We start from the raw sequence: 22,242 nt of genomic DNA on the forward strand, positions 1-22,242 counted from the left end.
GGAGTAAATGGAGCATATTATCTAAAGAAAGCTGGTGGTGAAGTGTTAGAAAAACCCCATCGGAATGTTAGTAATCTGAAGGTATTCTATCAATAATGTAAAAGGTGTTTAAGATGTGTAGCATGAATTTTCAATTCAATATAAAGGGGTTCAAGTTTCAAATTTTTATATTATATATATATATATATATATATATATATATATATATATATATATATATATATATATATATATATATATGGTGTTAGCATATGGTAAAAAACCGGGTATCGATAAAAATATTGATATCAGGCATATTGTCAAAGAGTCCTGATATTGGTAGCAATATTGATATCAGCCATATTATCAAAAAGTCTTGATATCAGAAACATAGGCAGATATCAGGCATAAAAAGTCTTGATATTGGTAGCAATATTGATATCAGGCATATTGTCAAAAATCCTGATATCAGAAACAAAGGCAGATATCAGGCATAAAAAGTCCTGATATTGACAGAAATGTTAATATAAGACATATTGTCAAAAAAATCCTGATATCAGAAACAGAGGCAGATATCAGGCATAAGAAGTCCTGATGTCGATAGAAATGTTGACATTAGGGGTAAGAAATCCTGATTTCAACAGACGTGTTGGTATCAGGCATATTGTCAAAAGTCCTAATATTGACAGAAATATTGATATTAGGCATAAGAAGTCATAATATCGGCAGACGTGTTGATATCGGGCATATTGTCAAAAAGACCTGATATAAAAAAAATAGTGGCAGATATCAGGCATAAGAAAGTCCTGGGATTGGCAAAAATATTGATTTCAAGTGTATTATCAAAAAGACCTGATATCAAAAACAGTGGTAAATATCAGGCATAAGAAAGTCCTGGGATTGGCAGAAATGTTGATTTCAGGCGTATTGTCAAAAAGTCCTGATATCAAAAATAGGGGCAGATATCAGGCATAAAAAGATCATAGCTATCAAGCAAGATATCCATAAAGGAGGAGCCATGGAAGATCATTTGATAATAAAGGTATGTGGTAGTGCTTTGATAAAAATAAATTGGCAGACTGGTTTAATTCTAAGTATCGCCGATACTTTTATTTTAGTTGAGGATATCGAAAATTGTATTTTCTTTCTGATTTAATTATAAGTATCGCCGATACTATTATTTTAGTTGAGGATATCGAAACTGTATTTTCTTTCTGATTTAATTCTAAGTATCGTCGATACTATTATTTTAGTTGAGGATATTGAAAATTATATTTTCTTTCTGATTTAATTCTAAGTATCGCCGATACTATTATTTTAGTTGAGGATATCGAAAATTATATTTTCTTTCTGATTTAATTCTAAATATTGTCGATATAATGCAAGTATGGGAAAATTACAGATAATGGTGAAGTATCAAAACAAAAGATCAATGGAACTAAGAATTTAGAACAGTCAAGAACTATATAGTGTTAGTAGATTACAACTCTGGAGCAAAAAGAGGATAATTTAAAGAGGATTGTTCAGAAGTGCATCAACATCAGATAAGGTGGCCTCAATAGGTTGAGTAGCATCAGGTGGAAGCTGTGAGGTGGTATCAGCCACAGTAGCTGTATCTCCATCTTCATCATCCGAAAGCATATTGTTCTCCATAAGGATGTTACGGGGAACAAAAGGCTTGCAGATATCCAACTTATCACCAAGGGAATTAACAGCTGTCATGACGTTATTGAATTCAGCATCGGCAGCTTCAGAGGCTTCTGCACTTCTCTGTCTTTCGACAGCAAAATCATCAATCATTTTCTTCACAAGTTCGGCATAATCAGCCTCTTTATCCGATAACGTTTTCTCGGCTTTCTCAGATTGTTGCTTCATAGCAGCTTTCAATTGACGAATTTCCTTCTGGAACCCATTGTTTTCTTGGGATAATTGATTGCATTCTAATCACTGAGTAGTCAGAGTTTTTCTAATGCGCCCGATTTTGCATTCTTGCTTATGAAGCAGATCAAATTGAGCCATGGCAAGTGCTTTCGCCTATAAAAATATCCAAAGTAGATAAGTACAAAGTAAAAAGACGAGATTGGTATGAAATAAAAGAAGACAAAATATAAGTACCTTCTCCATATGATCGTAAAACTCGGTAAGCCGTTCAGAGGAGTCAATGTTGAGAGCAACAATTTTGTCTTTCGGAAGAATAGAGCTGCTAGCTAAAGCAACACCTAGTTCAGTCTTATGAGTATCTTCAAAAAGAGAGGAATTTAAAGGGATAGGGCTGCCATCAGCAAGGTAAAATTCAGGTCTGAAAATTTCATGAGCATCGGCTGACGAAAAGGGGTTAAGGTTTTGACCATCGGGAAGACTACTTTCACCCCATGAGTGAGTTTTTCTTTTTTTAGAAGAGACATTAGTAGTTGGAGGGGGAATGGTGGTATTGGGTTGGGATGCAGAGGGATGATGATTTTTAGGAACATTAGGAGGATTGGTAGGGATGGAAGGGGGAGCAGGTTGTTTATCAGCAGCAGGGGTTTGGAAGAGGGATTCAGTGTTTTCTTTTTCCCTTTCTCAGATAAATAACGACCAGCGTTGGCATTCATCGGCATTCGAGGAGCCATATCTGTGTACAATAAAATATGTTGATTAAATATATTTTGCAATATCGGATATTCATAAAAATCAGGAACTTCTTTTTTAATATCAGGGAAAAGATTGGGAGTCATGATACAAGTGTTATCTAGATAATTGTAGAAGCTTTTGGGACGTTTAGGAGGCAATTCGTGCAAGGCAAAGGAGGATATAATAAAGGGTAGATCGTCTGAGGAATCGTTTAAAGGAGATTGAGGGGGAGTTGGCGACTGACCCATTTTTTGAAAAGCTCGATGTTTGAGAACATAAAGAGGTGCTCGATAGTGGGAGATATCGGGCAGATGAACAGTAACTTTGGGATTCCCTTCTTTATCGGCACCGATTTTAATATCAACATCGGCTTCAGTTCCTTCTAAAAGCCTCAATACTCTGTCGGAATTACCACGAGCTTTGGCAAAATGAGGTAGAAGTACTGAAAAGACGCAAATGAGAGTGAAATTAGATAAGGGGTTCTGAGGGCAGAAGAAGGAAAACAAAGGAAAAGGGAGGACATACCTGTGGGGTTGAAGACATGATGTTTCAAAGGGGGATTTGCTGGGCTATCAGAACTTTCCCAGTTACCTAAAACAACAATAGGATACTGGGTCCACAATTTGTCGCTATTGCGGTTTTTTCTAAGAATACCCTTAATGTTTCGATAGGTATGTTTTTTGGGATAAAAGTATCCGATAATCTTTTCACATAATCTATAGTGCATAAGAATATCGGATAACCTAATACAGTTAGTAGCATATTTATCGGGAGAAAGGTGGCTGTTATAATAATTACATACAAACATCAGCCGCCAGAAGTTACCAGTACCCTGACCAGGAGAAATGTCTAAATGGTTTAGTACTTCACGATCAAGGGGGGATAGAGAAAATCTCAGACTAGCAGCGAGTTGGCCGACAGTAATAATGATTCCATTCTTGGTACCGCTCTGGCATTGAGTAAAAGCCCGACTACCAGCATAATGTTGTAGATAAAGTGAAGAGGGAATTTGATAGGCGGTTTGAACTAACGATAGATTGGGTCGTTTAATAAAGAAATTACAAAGACCAGTTCTCCATCGGCTGGTATCTCCTATGGTATCGCGTTCAGATTCAGAATCAGTGGTTGCAAAAGGATGGCAAGGAATACCTTCTACAACATAAGATAGGTCCCATGTAATATGGGGCAGAGAGTTATTGTTCGAAGTCGAAGCGAAGTTTTGAATGAAAGGTATATCGTTAGAAATTATATCATCAGAAAGAATGCTATCCGATATGGTATCCTCAGAAGGGAGACTAGCATCAGAGATGATATCTTCACTGGCCATTGAAATGACTATACACAAAGAAGGAAGGACAAAGGTATTTTTAATATCGGCACTTCAATATTTATAATGTTATTAGCTGCATGATATTGTAGTATCGGCAAGGTCGATATAAGTAATTGGAGATACAGATGAATAGAGTTATATCGAAATAAAGTAATATCGGAAATATTGTGATACATGTCGATAGTAAAGCCAGAACAAACAAAAAGATAAAAACTAAGGTAGGAATAAAAAGAGTCAAACTTTTATATGTTTAGAAGTTCAAGGTAATAATATATGTCATTACATAAGCATTAATACACGCAGACATGCAAAATTAAGTGATTCAGATGCAAACAACTAAAGCTAAGATAAAATATCGTATCTATTATTACTAAAGCAAGTATATCAATGCATGTGTTAGAAAGGTTAATAAAGTGCAGGATGAAATAACATACCTTATGGATTGCAAGAGGGATGAGTTCTGGAAAGTTGAAGAAGAAGAAAACCAAAGTTTTTTTTTAGGTGTTTGGAGGCGTACTGAAGAAGCTAAAGAGGTTTAAATTTATATTTTTTGAAATGTTGGACCGGGTGTTTGTTTGGGCCCGATAGTTTTCATATCCGTTATTTGGTATAATTGCTTCTCTAAAAGTTGAAATTTCAAAGAAAATTTCAAATTTTCGAGAGGGGGCGATGCAGTAGGCAAATATCGTACTTATAAACATGTTCGTTTTGGTATTTTAAAACTCGAGATATTGGCATAAAGGCCAATATCTCGGTAAATCTAAATGGGTGTTTAAATTGTGTTTGCAGGATAAAAGCGGAAAACAATAAAAGAAAGGCAAAGGGACACGCGATGTCAAAGATTATTTGGGTCCAAGCCAAATCGAGGACACTATATAAAAATTTGGAAGAGCATCGAAAAAGAGATTCATTCATTCATTATCCAAAAAATCATTGAAAAGAGGAGAGAGAAATAGAGAGGAAGAAAAGAGAGAAATTGTAAACTGTTATCGCCATTTTAATAAAACAAGTATTCATTTCATTTTCTTTGATTCTGTTTTCTTCATTCATTTTGTTGTGTGATCTTAGAGCATAAGTAAAAATGTGTTCTTAGACATCCCAGAAATGAAGTGGTGTCATAGAGTTAACTGGTATGCAAACAATGTCATCGTTTTGCAACTTAACTGGCAAGCTGGATTCTGCTGAAACCTTTTATCTGGTCGGGAATCTGGATTGCTCGTGGTCGCAGTCAGTCGAAAAGCGAATCTTATTTCATACATATGTCAGCCACTCAGCCCAATCCATTATGTCAAAATTTTGATGCAGTGGAGATTATCCAACCCAAAGCACTATGTCAAGCGCAAACCCAAAACGTTTTGCCGTATCAAGCCCATGATACAAGGCTTATACCATGGCCCACCCAATACATACATATAAGTATATAACTCCAAAATGCCAGGATTTTGGAGACGCATGAGCCCATGACCAGTGTCTATGTCTTTAAGCTCTCCAAGTAAATTCAAGTGAAAAGAAGACTTACAGGAAACACGCAACATGGAATTAGAACATTATACGCCATGAAAATCATCATATTATTACCAAAAACACAACTCAGTACGATTTTTTTTTTTGTTTAGATACATTCGAATTTTTTTTTGTAACTATGTATACATTGGACATAGTTGGATACTATCCATTGACTTAACACAAGATTAAATAACCGAGGTTACTCATTTACTAATGCTAAGTCCAATGGTTTGGTGTAGCAAAACACCAAACCACACACCAAACCACAATAGTACAGTAGATACCGTTAGTGGGATAGCGAAATAAGACCCAATGGTTTGTTTTTTCAGCCATCACGTGCAGCCCAAAATATTGATTTTGTTAAGTATTGTTATTGTGTTTTCGCAATAATATCGATCTTTTGTTATCCTCCATTAGCAATGGCGGGCAAGAAATAAAAAAAATAAAAAAACCAATTTTTTTTATACGCCACTCCCACAGGCATGTAGGTAATTATCTCCCCATTTTACTCTTTCAAAAAAAAAAACACAGTAGTGTGTAGACTTGTAGAATAAAATGGTAATTGAATAAATTAATTTATTAAAAAAATGAATTCAATTCTAATCCCTATTGGGAGTGGCAGGTGGAAATATTAATTGAATTCTAACCGCCATAGTAAGTAGCGTGTAGAGTTATTTCAAAATTAAATCAAATTTTTAACCACTATCCACAGTGCCACAGTGAGTGGTGTGTAGAGTTATTTCAAAATTAAATCAAATTTCTAACTGCTATCTACAGTGGCGTACAATTTTATTTAGATTTCTTTTCTTACCCGCCACTCGTTCTGGCGTGCAGAGCATACGCCATAGTGCAAAATATCAGGATATAGGTATTTATCGATATTCAATTTATGGATATGTATCGTGGATATATCCTCCTCTTTGGGGATATTTGACATTGTTTCACATGCAAATATCGTAAATATATATAAAATATCGACAAATATCGTGGATATTGTGGATATTTATTGATATATCATGATATATTATTTATATTTATTTGAAATATAATAGTAAATATTAAATAAAATTGTTATATATACAAAATATCGCTAAATATCACAAAATATCACAAATATCATAAATATCATCAAAATATCACTGATATTTATAGTCATATATATCTCTAAACATATCGTGATATTTATATATCTTTCTCTGAAATCTGAATAAATATCCCCAAATATCAGAATATATCAAGATATTTTGTACTATGGCATACGATATATCGTTAAAAGTAACTGTATACATAGCAAAATTTATAACAATAGCGTTGACGGAATAACATGTTGGCGGGATAACATTTTAACGTACCATTGGATCACATTTTACGCGAAATTTGGTATTTTACCGCACCATTGGACTTGGCCTAAGTTCCAATCCTCATTAGTTATATCAAACCGTGGTATACCCTCAACAGAATCAGATGGGATTAGTAATTCCAAGCTAACGAGCTTGGAAGGTTCCTGACAGGATTCTGTGAATAGGATCTCCTGTAGTCCTGTGAATAGAGATGTAAACAAAAGTACAAATCACAAGCTGAAGTCAAAATAAAATAAAATGACAGAGAATGTATCTTCTAATAGGCATGTGGTTGGAATGATGTGGGAGCAAAATGCGCTGGATGGACCAGCTAATTTTGTTAATGTTTCATCGTATTCGGCAACACATCTTCTACAACATGTGCAGCTTCATGATCAGGTTTCTTTTCAACTTTAGGTTAAAATGTTCTTGCCCAGATTATATTTTTTGCTACATGAACATTAGTGAAAATATAGATAACAAATATGATAGTGATTGAAAGTAGTCCAAACTTGTTCACCTACAAATTCAAAGTCAATAATAAACAAAAGTGTAGCATTTTTAGCTTTGTGTTCTATGCTTAAATAGTAAAATGTTTTTGTTCATAGACATTGTGCAAGCGAATTGGCAAATGCATTCCCAATATAAACAAGATTGCAGACGGAGATTTAATATTCAATGTAACCAGGAGATACTGGTGAGGGAGACCGCACCCCGAGGATTTCAAATTTTTTTATATAATTGCATTAGTAACTAGCTAGAAAAATGTCCATACTATAAGGATTCACAGCCCCAACGCAGCTCAATCTCTAATCTAATCTGTATCTAGTCTAGTGGTTCACGATCGAGTCTGCAGCATATTATCCAGAAAAATAGTAAATATATCCTTTTTTATGGCGCAAACAAACAGAGGATCTCTTCAAATAAGTCACTGACTCACTGTATCACTGAACACTTTTGAGGATTTTGAGGACAAACGTGTGCGTCTATCTCTGCATTTATTACCTGCAGTCAAATCCTTTACGCAATATCTTTTCTCTCTCAACCTTTCTTTTTTCTTTCTTTGCTAGTTTTTCTTCGTCATTCATTTTCATATACTCATTATTATGTACTGACTTTCATCACACGTAAAAATATATAGAAAACGTTAGCTAAACAGAGGAAAAAAGGACAACAACCTTTTTGGCCAGATACAAAGTTCCATTTTTAACCTCAAATGATTCTATCATTTAACTTCACTTTTATACTTTTTTAGGTGTTCTGTTACAGATATATATGCATTCCATCTGTCTTTTATCTCTTTGAAGTGTGGTTGTGGTTGTGCTCATTTTTTCATCTGAGTCATGGAGAAACTATTCTTCCTTCTTCTTCTTCATGTCTCTGTTCTTATTCTTTTTCCTCTTTTTCATGGAGGACTTTTGACGAATGCTGCTGGTACTAAAGATGGGACTCAACAATGGGGTTATGTTGAAGTTCGACCAAGTAAGGTTACTGTCTTTTTGACAGTTTATTAGTATTGCATTCTTTTTATTGCATTTATTTATAGAATGTGAGGATTGTTTTTGTTGTGTTATGTAGAAGCACACATGTTTTATTGGCATTATAAAAGTCCTTACAGAGTTGAAGATCCAAACAGTCCTTGGCCAATTGTACTTTGGTTGCAAGGTGGACCTGTAAGTACCATTTTTCATGTCAACTCATTATTTCTGGAAATATGAATTTGTTTGTGAATTTGTGTTTGGTTTTAAAAAAAAAGGGTGCTTCTGGAGTTGGGATTGGTAATTTTCAAGAAGTAGGACCTTTAGATACTAATTTGAAGCCTAGAAACTCAACTTGGTTGCGGAAGGCTGATCTCTTGTTTGTCGTAAGTCGTTGCGCTTTGCGCTTTGCTCTTTTCTTCCTTTCTAACACATTTTCAATAATGAAATGGAATGGGTAAATGAGAGGTTTTTGGTGTTCTTTAGGATAATCCAGTTGGGACTGGATTCAGTTTTGTGGAGAATGAGAAGGCAGTTGTGAAAACTGATGTTGAGGCAGCAACTGATTTAACTACCTTGCTGAAGACGCTGTTCAATAAGAATGAGGATCTTCAAAAGAGTCCTCTTTATATTGTAGCAGAGTCTTATGGGGGGAAGTATGCCGTTACTCTTGGATTATCGGTTCTAAGAGCAATAGAAACTGGCGAATTGAAGCTTAAACTTGGAGGTATTTAAATGTGTTTATATCCCTTTTTGCTAATTTCATTCTTAGAGCTCATTACAGTATGCACTTATCAAGTAATCAATTACAGATTTGATGTGGTACACTGTAGACATTGTCCTGTATCATTCTGCCAATGGTGATTGTTTCATTATGAATTGCCTATTGAATCATATTTTCTGTTTTTTTCCTTTTTTTTTTCTGGATACAGGGGTTGCTGTGGGAGATAGTTGGATTTCTCCTGAAGATTTTGTGGTCAGTAGTACTCAGTATTAGTATTTCAAATGGTCATCCTCGTTTTATTTTGGTTCTCTTATCCTCATTATTTTGTTCTCCATTGAGATCATTAAGCAAATACGTTTAGTAAGACTTCACTTCCAATATATGCAGCTCTCATGGGGGCCTTTGCTCAAGGATGTATCACGCCTCGACACAATCGGAGTAGTGAAGTCAAACAGGTTAACACTTGAATAAATTCCTTATTTTGCAATTTCAATAGAGTATTTTTTTTTAATTAACTAAGAACTCCCATTTGAAACAACAGTCTAGCTCAACAAATTAAGAAGCAACTTGAGGATGGCCAATATGTAGATGCAACAAATTCATGGAGCGAACTTGAGGGTGTGATTAGCAGATACAGTAACTCTGTGGTATCTAACATAATCCTTTACTCATTGTTTTGAGTTTTTGACATCTATTTATCTTCGATTTGAAAGTCATTTTTAGGTTTACCAACAATTGTTTGGGTGTTACAGGATTTCTACAATTTCATGCTTGATTCAGGAAGGGACCCACTTTCCACAGTAGCCGTGGAATTATCAAAAGGAATTGCAATCAAGAGATACTCCAGATATCTCGACTCCCTGAAAGCTTACCCTGGTGGGGGTGGTGATCTTGGTAGCTTCATGAATGGGCCTATCAAGAAGCAATTAAAGGTCATCCCAGAGAATGTAACGTGAGTTTATCAAGTACTTCTTTTAACTAGTATATAATCACTTTTAAGCTAAATGATCAGTCAATTTGCTATTGCAGATGGGGAGGGCAGTCAGAACTAGTGTTCACAGGTCTTGAAGGTGATTTCATGAGGCCAAGAATTAACGAGGTATTGTGTTCTATGGAAGCTTTGTTTATGGTTGAGCTTAGTAGCCTCAAAGTCATGTTAAGAATGCTTGATACCAAGGAAGACGTAAACATGATGACGACGTCTTTGGTCTTCATTCGGTTTAGATTTTTGAATCACTATTTGGAAAACCAAGAACTTGGATCGGCCGTATATTATTATTATTTTTGAAATGCCTCTTATATATGAAAATGATACAACTACGATTAATTCTGATTGCGTTTATCCTAGTCTTCACAACAAGAATCTCTAAATTTGTTCGGGGTAATTCTTCCTGATTAATTATGTATTTAAACTTACCAAGGTGCGATACTTCTAATGTAGGTATTCCCAACAATACCAGTCCTGTTCATCTCTAATGTTATCATTTTAGCTGGCAGGAAGTTTAGTTATCTAATTAAGATGGCCTCTTGTTTTGTGCAGGTAGATGAGCTCTTAGCTAAAGGGGTGAATGTGACTGTATACAATGGACAGGTATGGGATCTTGACTCTTTGGAAGTCGTTTTCAACAATTGGGCACAATTTAATCCTCATCACAAGGATAAGCCCTCAAAATCTCAAATAAAGTGGGTTGTTGGACCACCCACTTCCAGTGCTACATTGCCTGTTTAAGCTTTGAGTAAACATTAAGCACATTTCTTGTAATGATGAAAGTTGAATCTAAGCTTGAGACCAAAACTTAAAGGATAGTTACTTTTGGAAAGCAAAAAAGTGCGTGGCTAAGCTTTTTTGTTTTTGTTCTGGAAAGCACCAAGTTACAAGGGAGCTGACTTTTGGTTGATTTTTGTAGCTTGATCTAATATGTGCAACCAAGGGAACTGAAGCATGGGTTGAGAAGCTTAGGTAACATTAGACATTTCCTGTCTAACATTTCCTGTCTAATTTTCCTTCAATAAAAATAATAAGATGTTAATGAAACAACCTTCATTTTCGTTCATTACTTGTTTAGATGGGAAGGTATGAAAAGCTTCTTCAGCTTGGATAGAACTCCATTGTACTGTGCAGAAGACACAACAATTACAAGAGGTTTCACCAAGTCATACAAGAATCTTCATTTCTATTGGATCCTTGGGGCTGGTCATTTTGTAAGTCAACATCCATCATCATCTCCACGTCACAATCATCACCAATTAACTCTCATGAATCGCCGACTTTACAGTCAAAGCAACTGACTAAAATGTGTGAAGCACGAAAATATTATATAGAGTGCTGACTTCATAGGATTCTTATTAGGACAACAGCTTTCCTATAATTTGGTTCGAGTGTTTGCAATATGATTTGGTAAATTATATCTTGCACATACATGTCTAGAACAGTACCATGTAAGGAAGTTGGTGTCCTGGTACCTGGTACAAATGTATGTAATGTCATAATCTTACCAATTTACCTGTAGTACCAATTCGGGAATCAGAGTACTCCACTTTCATTTACACACAAACACTGTTAAGTACACCAAGAGAGGTACATTTGACTATTTGAGACATACCCAAGACCCCATTTGTTATGACAAATGATGTGTGCATCATTAACGGAGGAAATTCTGAACTTTGGTCTCAAGTGTCAATTAGTACTGTGGTCATCACTCACTTGTACTTTGGTCCACATGCGGTGGGGCATGGATTTAATGTAAGCTTGACTGAGTAATGTAACCTGACGCAGGTGCCCGTTGACCAGCCTTGTCTCGCATTGAAGATGATAGGGGACATCACTCGCTCTCCATTTTCTTCGTCATAGACACTATTACTCTAAAATTATTTTAGAATAAGAGGGAAAAAGGAATGCAAATAGTGTGAATTCTGTATCCAACGAGGACAAAATCAGAGAAGATCGACCACGGAAGAACATGGTGCAAAGGTGGAAAAGACCTTTGATGAGGAGGAACTTTACTCGAGCCAAATGCATAACGAGTTTATACATTTCGTTTTTTGTCCTCAAGGATTTTGAGTTGAATAAATAGAAAAAAGTTAATATTTCGTGTACTAGTAAAGGTATTTGCACAGGCAGGTTTTGGGATAAATCTCCCTCGGCTTGATTCAGTTACTTAAAAAACCCTAGCTTGCGAACTAATCTACAAAACCTCCCTATTTTTCGAAATAAGAAAATAAAACTAATAATGACCTGAATACCCGTCATCTCCACTAGTCCACCTTTTTTTATTTTTTATTTCAGATCCAGAAATTTATCATTTTTGAATTAGTGTAGAAACATCTTGCTATTTAGTTGTAAAACATCAATTTCTTTGTCATAAAACACTACTAAAATCAAAACAACAAGTTTGGTTTTTAAAAAAACATATGTAAACCATAATCCATTGGAAAATCTATGGATTTTTTAGGAAAACAATAATTTTTCAAACAAAAAAACAATGGCCAAGAATCGCTATTTGAAAAAAAAAAAATGCATAATTTGCATTTTTAATGTGAAAATAACTTTTTATTTTATAATATTATGCAAAAGGAAATTTATACAGTAAAATTTGTATGCAAATATAAATTTACATAACATTTGTATGCAAAAATAAATTTACGTATTAGAATTGCTATGCAAAAATAAATTTGTATAGTAGATCAGTTATACTATAATTTTGCATAGGTTTCTGTTTTTTCTATGAAAATTTAACTTTTCATAGATCAAGTTACTGTGTAAATTTAAATTTATATAGATTAGTTCTGTCAGATATTAATTGTAGTAATCTACTGTGTATAAATACATTTTAACAGGTTGAATAAAATTACATGAATTCATTTTGTCAGATATTAGATTGGTCAATTTCAAAGAAATGTTATGTGAAAACAATTTATCATGCATAGTTTCTTATTTGTGTTGCATACTTGTAAACACATTATTCTAATTAAATTTAAATTTTCATAGATCAAGTTACTATGTAAATTTAAGTTTTCATAGCTCTAGTGACTGTAAATTTAAGTTTGCATAGTACAAATGTTTTTTCATCAGACATGTTTTGTTTTACAAATCTACTATGTAAACTTAAATTTTTATATGTAAATTCAAATTTTCTTATATCAAACTACTATGTAAATTCAAATTTTCATATATCAAACTACTCTGTAAAATTAAATTTTCATATGTCAAACTACTATGTAAATTTAAATGAGAAAATGACCAAAAAATACATCAAACTTTGCAGTTGCTTTCAAAACAGATAACGCACTTTTTTTTTATTCAAATACACATTGTACTATCAAAACATTTCAATTTAGTCAAACCGTCAAATTAATTGGATGGCGTGCACGTGGGTTGTTAAAAATTTCCCCAAATCTAAATTTGCTTATGTGGCATTAGTTTCAACATTGAGGAATCCACCTAACATTTCGACACACCAACTCTTGAAATGTCAACTGAAAATTTGAAATTATAGTGAAATCGAAATTTAAGATGTTTGAAATTTAAGAGGTTAACGTTTTTTCAGAAGGTTTTGGGGGTTGGGGAGGTGCAGTTGGGGTGTTGGTTATGTGCTTGTGACTAGTAACTGGTGGTGCTGCTATGCAGTTTCCACTACTTGATAAACAATCTTCAACAAAAGCTGATAGCCATTCTAAACTAACACCACCCTCATGCAAAACCCAAAATCATCACAAATTAAGATAAAAATGTGTCATTTAAGTAATCAAAATAGCAACTTTACATAAGAACAAAACAAGCCCCATTCAAGTTAGAGTACTAGTTTACTAGAACACCAAAAACCCAAAGAAACTCTAAAAATGCAAAGAAAACAAGACAATATAGTCACAATATTTTGAATAGGGAATAAGTCATCAAGTGAAGAAGAATAAGTTGTTGTTGTACCATTGAGCTTAGAATAGGCAGGAGAAATAACTTGTTCTGGCTGGTATTTAGAAGGCAAACCACCAGAAACTGATACATTCCTACAAAAATCCATAACCCCCTTTGCAAGAAAAAGGTAAGAAACAGAATGGGTAAGTTTTGAAATCCACAGAAATGAGCGTTACAAAAAAGTGGAGAGAGGTGTTGAGTGTGCAGAGTGGTGCCCTTTTTATTATGACCTCGTCTTTGTGTGTCGGCAGATAAAACAATCTTCGACACCATAGCACATTTCTTCACCAATGACGCATTTTCCTTTTTCAATTCATTGTTGAGCATTTTTTGTTCTTCAATTCTCCTCAAAAGTTCAAATTCCATTCTATGTAAACGACCTACCTAATTCAAGCCAGTATTGCTCATTACTTGTCTGCAATGTCCTAATCCGATTATGTAAATCAGCCAAATGGTTGGGCTGAACAGTTCTTGGAGGATCAAGATCAACCCACCCAAAAATACCACAACCCCTAATGGCACACCCATAAAATCTTCTTCCTGGGTTTTGTGGGGTGTTGGAAACTTTTACAACAACTTGATACCCACATTTACAAATCGTACGAGAATTAACGCGAGTATTAACTGAGCTGGAAGACATAATAAGAGAGAGGGCAAAGAGAAATGAGAAGAGAAAATTTAACCTGCTGGAGTGTTTGGGGTGTTTGCAACTAATCCTAGCTGTCATAATAAAGAGAAAATGGAGGGAAAAAGTTGCACTAGCGGGAAAAGTGATAGACAATGTGCAACTAAGGCTAAGTCCAATGGTTTGGTGCACCAAAACACCAAACCACAATAGCACAGTGGATACAGTTAGTGGGATAGCGAAATCAAATCCAATGGTTTATTTTTCCAGCCGCCAGTGACAATGGCGTGCAGCACAAAATATTAAATATCGGTTATTTGTTTCCAACAATAATATTGACTTTTGTTATCCTCCATCAGCAGTGGCGGGCAAGAAATAAAAAAAAAAACCAATTTTTTTATACGCCACTCCCACAGGCGTGTAGTTATTTATCTCCCAATATTACCCTTTCAAACAAAAAACACCCAGAACACCCAAAAAAAAATCACTCTCACTCTCACTCTCACTCTCATTGTTCAACACCACCGCACGAGAAAAATAGAAGTCAAGAAATTGGCGCCAAATTTTAGATTTTTCATCGCCACTTCCCACAAAAATGGCTGGAAAGAAAAAGGGAAGCAAAAAAACTGCAGCAGGTAATTATACAAGCTTGTTTATAGTACTCTTGTACTTTACACTGTTGTAAATGTGAATCAAAAAATCCCTTTGTTTTGATTTATAGTTGTTTTTGTGATTGCACACCAATTATTTGTTCAATTTCCTTCAAAGCATGTTTTTATGGTACATATAAATGCGTGAAACTTTTTTTTTTTTGAAAGATGGTACAAATACAACCAAGAGTAGTGCGACATTCACACTATATTTGTTACATGGCTGTGGAAATGTATAAATCACTTTCCATCAAATGGAAATGTGTCAAACAGAACTGGTGTGAAGTAGTGTGCATTTTTCACAGATAGGGTGGTTACCTTAACCTGTTCCATAGGTCAAACAATTCCAAAATTTGTTCTCAGAAAACTTAGTACGGGGTAAATGAATTATATCTCAATGACACAGACAGAAAAGAGGTAATAACACTTTATCTAGATATGGACATGTTCAGATTGCCAAGGGCATTGCGACAGATCATCTCCTTTGTCCTTCTACTGCTCTCAACAATATTAAGGGTGTTTAAACTCTATTCGTACAACAATTTTGCAGATTTAGTTCTTGACACTTTTTTTTCACTCTTCGTAATTTTCTCTTCTGACTTCTCATTTTTGGATATAGCCTTCTTGATGGCTTTCATCTTTCTAACATTCTTTGATCTCTTCATGGGCACTCCCTTCTTGATCTTTCTGTTGAGAACACCGTGAACAGAATCTTTAGCTGTAACTTCTGTTGTGTCCATTGCTTGGGGAGTATCTGATACTGTGGGCATCGAGATATCCATCGAAGTTGCACCATTTTTCTTATCTTTCTTTTTGTTTATGCTCTTCGCCATTTCTTATTCTAATAAGTTTCTGGCAGGTTTCAATTAATAAGTATCTGATACTGTGGGCATCGAGATTTTCGTTAATTTATAATGATCTGTTATAAAACCATGGCAGGTTTCAATTGATGTGCTACAAGTTTTTGTGGTACAATTTAGTCACTAATAACTTCCCTGCAAGCAAGTTCTTCAAGCACTTTGACTTGGATTCTCAATACATATTAGCGAGCTGCTCCTTCATTCGAAGCCAATTAAGGTTAGAAACACATTGTCTAAGTCTCAGCAATACGTCCACTTGATTTGGTAAATGATGTGTTAGTATCCTTTTGAAGGATAACTGGAGTTTTTCTAGGTTAAGGAGACTACGATTGTGTGTTGATATACGTAGAATACTATAGTGTGGTCTAGTTTTGTGTCATACCATCAGTAGAAAGAAAATCACGACACTTAATTTTATTTGTCGTAATGCCATATCATCTAGTTTTGTGTCATATCATAACTTGCACTTAATTTTATTTGTCGTAATGCAAGACCAATTTATTTAGTTTCATATTATAAATTATGTTTGACTTTGGTGTTAATTTATTTCTCACCAATTACAATGTCTGGCATTTTACACAAATTCAGAGGTAAGGGTACAAAGTCGAAAAAGTCAGGGACACCAAATGCCCCAAATCCAGAAGATGTACGTGTAGGGACTTCTTATTCTGAGTTTGATCCTAGTTCTTATCAACGTGTTGTTGTAGAGGAAAGTACACACATATCCTTTACTCTTCGTGAAGGTGGTGGAACAAAGGAAAAAGTCAGTAAGAAAGGGACTTTGGCCCCTGTTATGGAATGGTTGAGCCAAGTGAACTTTGGAGAATTTCAATTGATGCTTTAGAATGTTGGTTTTGACGTCTTTGCTCAAATTGATATTGAAAAGTCTGATAGACAGCTAGTTGAAGCAATTGTAGAGAGATGGTGGGACTCTACCCACACATTTTATTTTCCATGTGGCGAGATAGGCTTTACGCCCCTTGATTTCTCAATGCTTACGGGGTTGCGTGTTGGAGAAGGAAAAATTGTAGCTTTTGATTCAAAATATGAGTTATTTAACGAGGCTGTCAAATATTTACCTTTTTTAACGGAGGATGAGATTTATAGTGGCAGCATCAAACTAAGTCATTTAGAGATGTATATAGCTTATGCAGTGCAAGATGGTGTTAATGAAAAAGAAATAGGGTTTCGTGCTTTCATGTTGTATGTTATTGGAAATGTATTGTTAGCAAATTCCCACAGCAAGGTTCATTTGGGATATCTAGCTAGTCTTATTCAGATAGATGAGATCGGTAGTTATGACTGGGGAGGAGCTGCATATACGCATCTGATTATGTCTTTGGACTTGGTATGTCGTTTTGGCATTGGCAATGGTAGTAAAGCTGTGGTGGGGATGTGGTGATAAGAGCCCAAAACTGTAGTTTTAACCCCTTAACAATCGTACTTTTAGACCAATTCGTACTTTTAGACCAATTATGTGAATAATAAGTAAGAGTTAATACTGATTACGTGTTTTTATGCATTTCAGGCTTCAAAGTCCATTATGTGCGAAATGTGCCACTTTAGCGAGATAAAGGAGCAAAGGTCGGTTGCTAAGGAGTTCTGTGAATAAAGGCCAAGATTCAAGGAGACAAAGCCTTTGTAAAGCCTGGTCAAAAGCTGAAAAGTCAACACGGGCAGAAATAGTGCACAAGTCAGCAAAATTTCCGAAGACCATATCTTTGGACTCAGACCTCGGAATTGGACCTACCTTATGTCAAAACGACCGTCTCGGAAAGAGCTTTCCAATGGTCCAAGCCTTGACCCAATAAGAGGAGCAAAAGTAGACGAAAAGTCTATTGAAGCCAAATCCAACTGAAGAGCCTTTTTCGGACTGAAAGAATTGGGTTTTGGGCCCGATTTTCCGGCCCAAAACATGGCTCCAAGCCCATGCACGATTTTGGATCTGAAAGTATAAAAGCAAAAGCTTGACTCTTTGTAAAAGATAGATAGTTAGGTTAGAAAATAAAAAGTATCTTAGAATAGAAGGTAGCTAATTAGACTTAAAACTATAGATAATTCTAGATCTAGTTTTAATTGTTTTTAATTAAGTTTAGTTTAAATTCAATTCTTGTTTTAGATTAAACTCTTAAATCATTGATCTTCATTGATTAGATAAATAAATTAGTAGATTCTTATTCATTTCGATTTTGTCATTTACAATTGTTTAGATCTAAATTCCCTTATTACTTGTTATTCATTTCCTAGTTATTACCTGAGATTTCAATTATTGTTTAGATAAATTGCATAAAGATAGAATTTTTATATGATGTTTAGTTTTAAATCAATGGGAAATGATGGTAGTATGAATCAAGGCTAAACCTCCATTAGAGGGGTTGAAAAAGCCTTGATGACGCTTGATCTTTGTTAAACTTAGAAATCGTCGTGATAATTATTCCACTCTAGAAACGATTAATTCACCATGAGAATGGGTTTAATCACTCACATTCTAGTTATGAATTGGTAGAAATGCCATGTATAATTAGGGATTATAATTACTATTTTGATATGTGAAGCATTCAATTTGGATCACGACGAGTCTTTGTTAGTAGGATTAAGTCGAGTTAAGGTAGATTTAATTCCCTTTAATTCTTTATCTAGATTTAAACCCTTAGCATTCTCTCATTTCGTTATTCGTAACTTGTTAATTGAATTCACCTCGTAGTATAGAATTCCTCTCGTAAATCTCTCACTAGACTTATGATTGATTAATTGACACGAAACCATCGCATGCTAAAGAACTAGGAGTGGAACTAACTTCCTACTCCACTATATCTTAATTTGATTGAGAGTAGAAATATCTTTGATAAATTAGGCATGTAAATTATCGTTTAGTTTTACTTACGTTTAGAGTTACATCGCTTCATTTCGTAGGTAAACTATCATTTTTACGTTTATCAAATGGTGGTGCTGCCATCTTAGTTTCACTTTCGCATTGTTTTCGTAGTATAAGTACTCTTCTTAAAGTCCCATTTCACCCACCCACCCTTGTTCGATTCTAACTGTGGTTGTCTTTTTCAAAGATTAAACTTCCTCATAAAAATTGCGCACCTCGCGCCCCTAAAGGAGCGACCGCACTAAAAGTATTGGAAGTTGAGCACGACTGCGCTTCAAACCGGCGTGACCGGCCAAACATCGTAACTTGAACTTACACGGAGAGCACTCAGGCTTCAAAGTGAGCGACTGCGCACCAACCGATTTTTGCCGGATTTCCACAGGTTTGTTTCGAACTTCGATTTTTCAAGTTTTTTCTAGTGTTCTAACTTGTTATATACACTGAACATGCGTAAATAAGACGCTATTCATAAGCGAAGCAAGGACGCAATCATGTATTTCTTTCTTCCACACCTCGCATCTTCTGTTAGAGGTTCATACTAGAATATCAGGATTGTTTGGAGGTTGTCATGTTTAGTTAAGTTTGGTCTTAACCTTGTATGAGATTAAGGTCTGGTCGAACAAAAACACCTAACGAATTACGGCAACATCAACAAGCACTTATCTATCTAGTATACCACTCATTGCACCTCTAGCTACTATTCCACATACTGCTACCTCCGACACAATGCCCTAATGAAGAGAGACTCCTTTCTCGGACTTTTTTATAAAGCCTTGAGCGATAGCCCCAAATCTTGCATCGTTCTTGTAGACCCGATTGGGGATTTCGAATCCCCAAATATTTTAATTTGTTACCCGCTTTCCATGGTTTAGACCATGAAAAACCTTATCAACACACGCGTGGGATTGAACAAGTTCTTACAACATTCCACCATCCTACGGTGAGTCTTTGAACAAATTAAACTCGGGGTATTTCCCTTTACTTTAGTCGATAAGGCGGCGTCTTGGTTAACGCCCAAGCGCCTAATTTCATGGAACTTCGTGGGCTAAACTTGTTCATTTTGTTTATGGAACATTTTACCCACCCCTAAAGACGGATGAGATGCTTTCCAAGATTCATTTCTTTCGACAAAATCCTCATGAATCATTTTTGAGGCTTGGAATCGTTCACCGATCTCCTTATAGAGTGTCCACATTATAACCTAGCTTAAAGACACGTTAGTTCGTGCCTTTTCAAAGGACTTATACACCACCATAAAGAAGTCCTTGACATAATGAATGGGGTAGTTTCCTAAGTAAAGGAGCCCTCGGGAGGCTTATAAATTTTAAAGGATCAAACTAAGCGAAATAACAACTAGGGGGTAGTGACGATATCCACCGGCCGGCTAGTTCTTCTAATACGATTAAGACCGCCCGGTATGTTTGAGATGAAACACCATCCCGAGCTTAAAACTCTAATCGAATCACTCACTAAAAAGGTAGAGGCATTTTTCAGTACAACAAAAGCCTATCCCCGGCCATGAATGTAAATTCCAATCCATGTATTTTCGGTTGGAGTCCTGAGCATCCCGACTCCCACTGTCCTATAGCCTATGAACATGCTTGTTCCATTAATAGTGAACCTAACGCCCCTTGGAGACAAAATCCGAACTTCGGTTGGAGAAATAACCAACAAGTCACACCTCCAGGGTACAATAATCAATATGTTAGGCCAACGCCCAGTTATAACCAATCGCAACCTCGACAAGGTCAAGCACAAGGTCAAGGTAGTTATAATAATTATAATCCTAATAGAGGCATCGTTCTGGTAAATAATAACTATCACAATCCGCCCATAAATAATCAACGCGACATAGTTCCAGTCACACCACCCGTGACCACTACACCCACCCAACCAGATCGTCTTGACACCTTCATATAGGTGAGCCAACAACTCTTCCAAACCATGGCTCAATCTAACCAACAGCTTCTACAATCCGTTAATAATTTAAGCCAACAGTTGGCCCAAGATAAAGCCCAACCCAAAGGTGTGTTTCCAGGTCACGGGATACCTAATCCTAAAACAACAAACACGGCTTTTGAAGTAACCGGTAATACTAGTAATGAAAATGAAAACGTAGGGGAGCTAAATGCCATCACCACTCTCCGTTCTGGCAGAGTGGTTGATAACAAAGTAACTATGCCTATAGTTACCCCATCAGTAGCCCCTACGCATGCTACTTTACTAGATACCGAAATAGAAACTGAAGAGCCTACCACTGTAGAGGTACCAGTTACAACACAACCTAAGAAACAGAAAGCCAAGGTTAAACAGAAAGGTGATACATATGCTAAATATAGAGAGAAAGCACCGTTTCCACAAAAATTAGCCATGTTAACTAGGGATACAAATTATGAGGAGATTAGAGACGTTTTCAAGAATCTAACTATAAACCTTCCCTTCCTCGAAGCTATTAAAAGCTACCACATCGCTAAGTTTCTTAAGGAGTTGTGTACTACTAGGCTTAAGACCAATATACCAAAAGATGCCTTTTAACGTAACAATTCCTAACTCTATCTGAACATAACGGAATTGTTAAGTACAAGGACCCCTGGTCATCCCCATCGCATAAATGCACCTTAGGAGATTCCTATATGACGCATGCGTTATTAGACCGGGGGGGTGTTAACTTACTCCCGTTTTATTTGTATAGACAAATAGGTTTAGAGGAGATGCAACCCACTAAAATGACGTTGCAATTAGCTGATCGGTCTATTAAGTATCCTAAGGGTGTGGTTGAAAACGTGCTGGTAAAGGTTCAGGATTTCTACTATCCGGCTGATTTCGTCATCCTCGATACGAAAGTCGCCAACGACTCTATCCCAATCATCTTAGGGCGTCCTTTCCTAGCAACTGCCAATGCACTCATAAATTGTTGCGATGGTTCGATGTCCATGTCTTTTGGCCATCTTTCTGTTGAAGTAAATGTGTTTAAACCAAAGACACAGTTACCCGATTCGTCTATGGATGGAGAGGTTAGCATGATCGAGAGCTTCGCTCGAGATTATTTCAACAACACGTTCCCTGATAATCAGATGCCCAAATTTCTTTCCTTTGAAGGTTCAGACTCCAACGTTTTCATCCCTACACTAGTCGATACACATATTATGGATGAGGACGAGATAGATGACTTTCTCAAAGATATAGAGGAATACCATAGTACTATGGATATGACCAAGCTAGATGAGGAATTCGATGAGTTTCTTAGAGTAGGTGATGAGTCACCCTATCAAGAACTACTTTGCACAACATCCGCCTCGACTCCCCTCCTTCCACCCTTTCAAAGGAATATCGAGTTTGCACTCGATCCT

The 22,242-nt window shown here is 35.8% G+C and overlaps 1 protein-coding gene across 2 annotated transcripts; it reads left to right on the plus strand.

Annotated features, from left to right (window-relative positions):
- The first annotated feature begins 8,096 nt into the window (after positions 1 to 8,096).
- On the plus strand, positions 8,097 to 12,007 carry LOC147482531 (serine carboxypeptidase-like 51). 2 transcript variants are annotated; one of them, XM_086580284.1, is made up of 13 exons: positions 8,097 to 8,250; positions 8,347 to 8,441; positions 8,525 to 8,632; positions 8,733 to 8,973; positions 9,179 to 9,222; positions 9,358 to 9,425; positions 9,512 to 9,617; positions 9,723 to 9,922; positions 10,000 to 10,069; positions 10,511 to 10,561; positions 10,878 to 10,930; positions 11,037 to 11,172; positions 11,747 to 12,007. In XM_086580284.1, exons 1-13 carry the CDS (start codon positions 8,112 to 8,114, stop codon positions 11,819 to 11,821), a joined length of 1,386 nt encoding a protein of 461 aa, XP_086436410.1. In that variant the 5' UTR covers positions 8,097 to 8,111; the 3' UTR covers positions 11,822 to 12,007. The 2 variants fall into 2 exon arrangements, with proteins under 2 accessions (XP_086436410.1, XP_086436409.1); XM_086580283.1 differs by lacking the exon at positions 11,747 to 12,007 and having other exon boundaries at positions 11,037 to 11,486.
- The last annotated feature ends 10,235 nt before the right edge of the window (positions 12,008 to 22,242 follow it).

Source organism: Coptis chinensis, chromosome 8 (assembly GCF_015680905.1).
Source record: "Coptis chinensis isolate HL-2020 chromosome 8, ASM1568090v1, whole genome shotgun sequence".
NCBI classification, from domain to species: Eukaryota; Viridiplantae; Streptophyta; class Magnoliopsida; order Ranunculales; family Ranunculaceae; genus Coptis; species Coptis chinensis.

Coding starts and splice junctions, on each gene's coding strand:
- LOC147482531 (XM_086580283.1), top strand. CDS start 8,112: ATGGAGAAACTATTCTTCCTTCTTCTTCTTCATGTCTCTGTTCTTATT. Junction 9,923..9,999: donor GTCATCCCAGAGAATGTAAC/GTGAGTTTATCA, acceptor TTGCTATTGCAG/ATGGGGAGGGCAGTCAGAAC. Junction 10,070..10,510: donor TGAGGCCAAGAATTAACGAG/GTATTGTGTTCT, acceptor TGTTTTGTGCAG/GTAGATGAGCTCTTAGCTAA.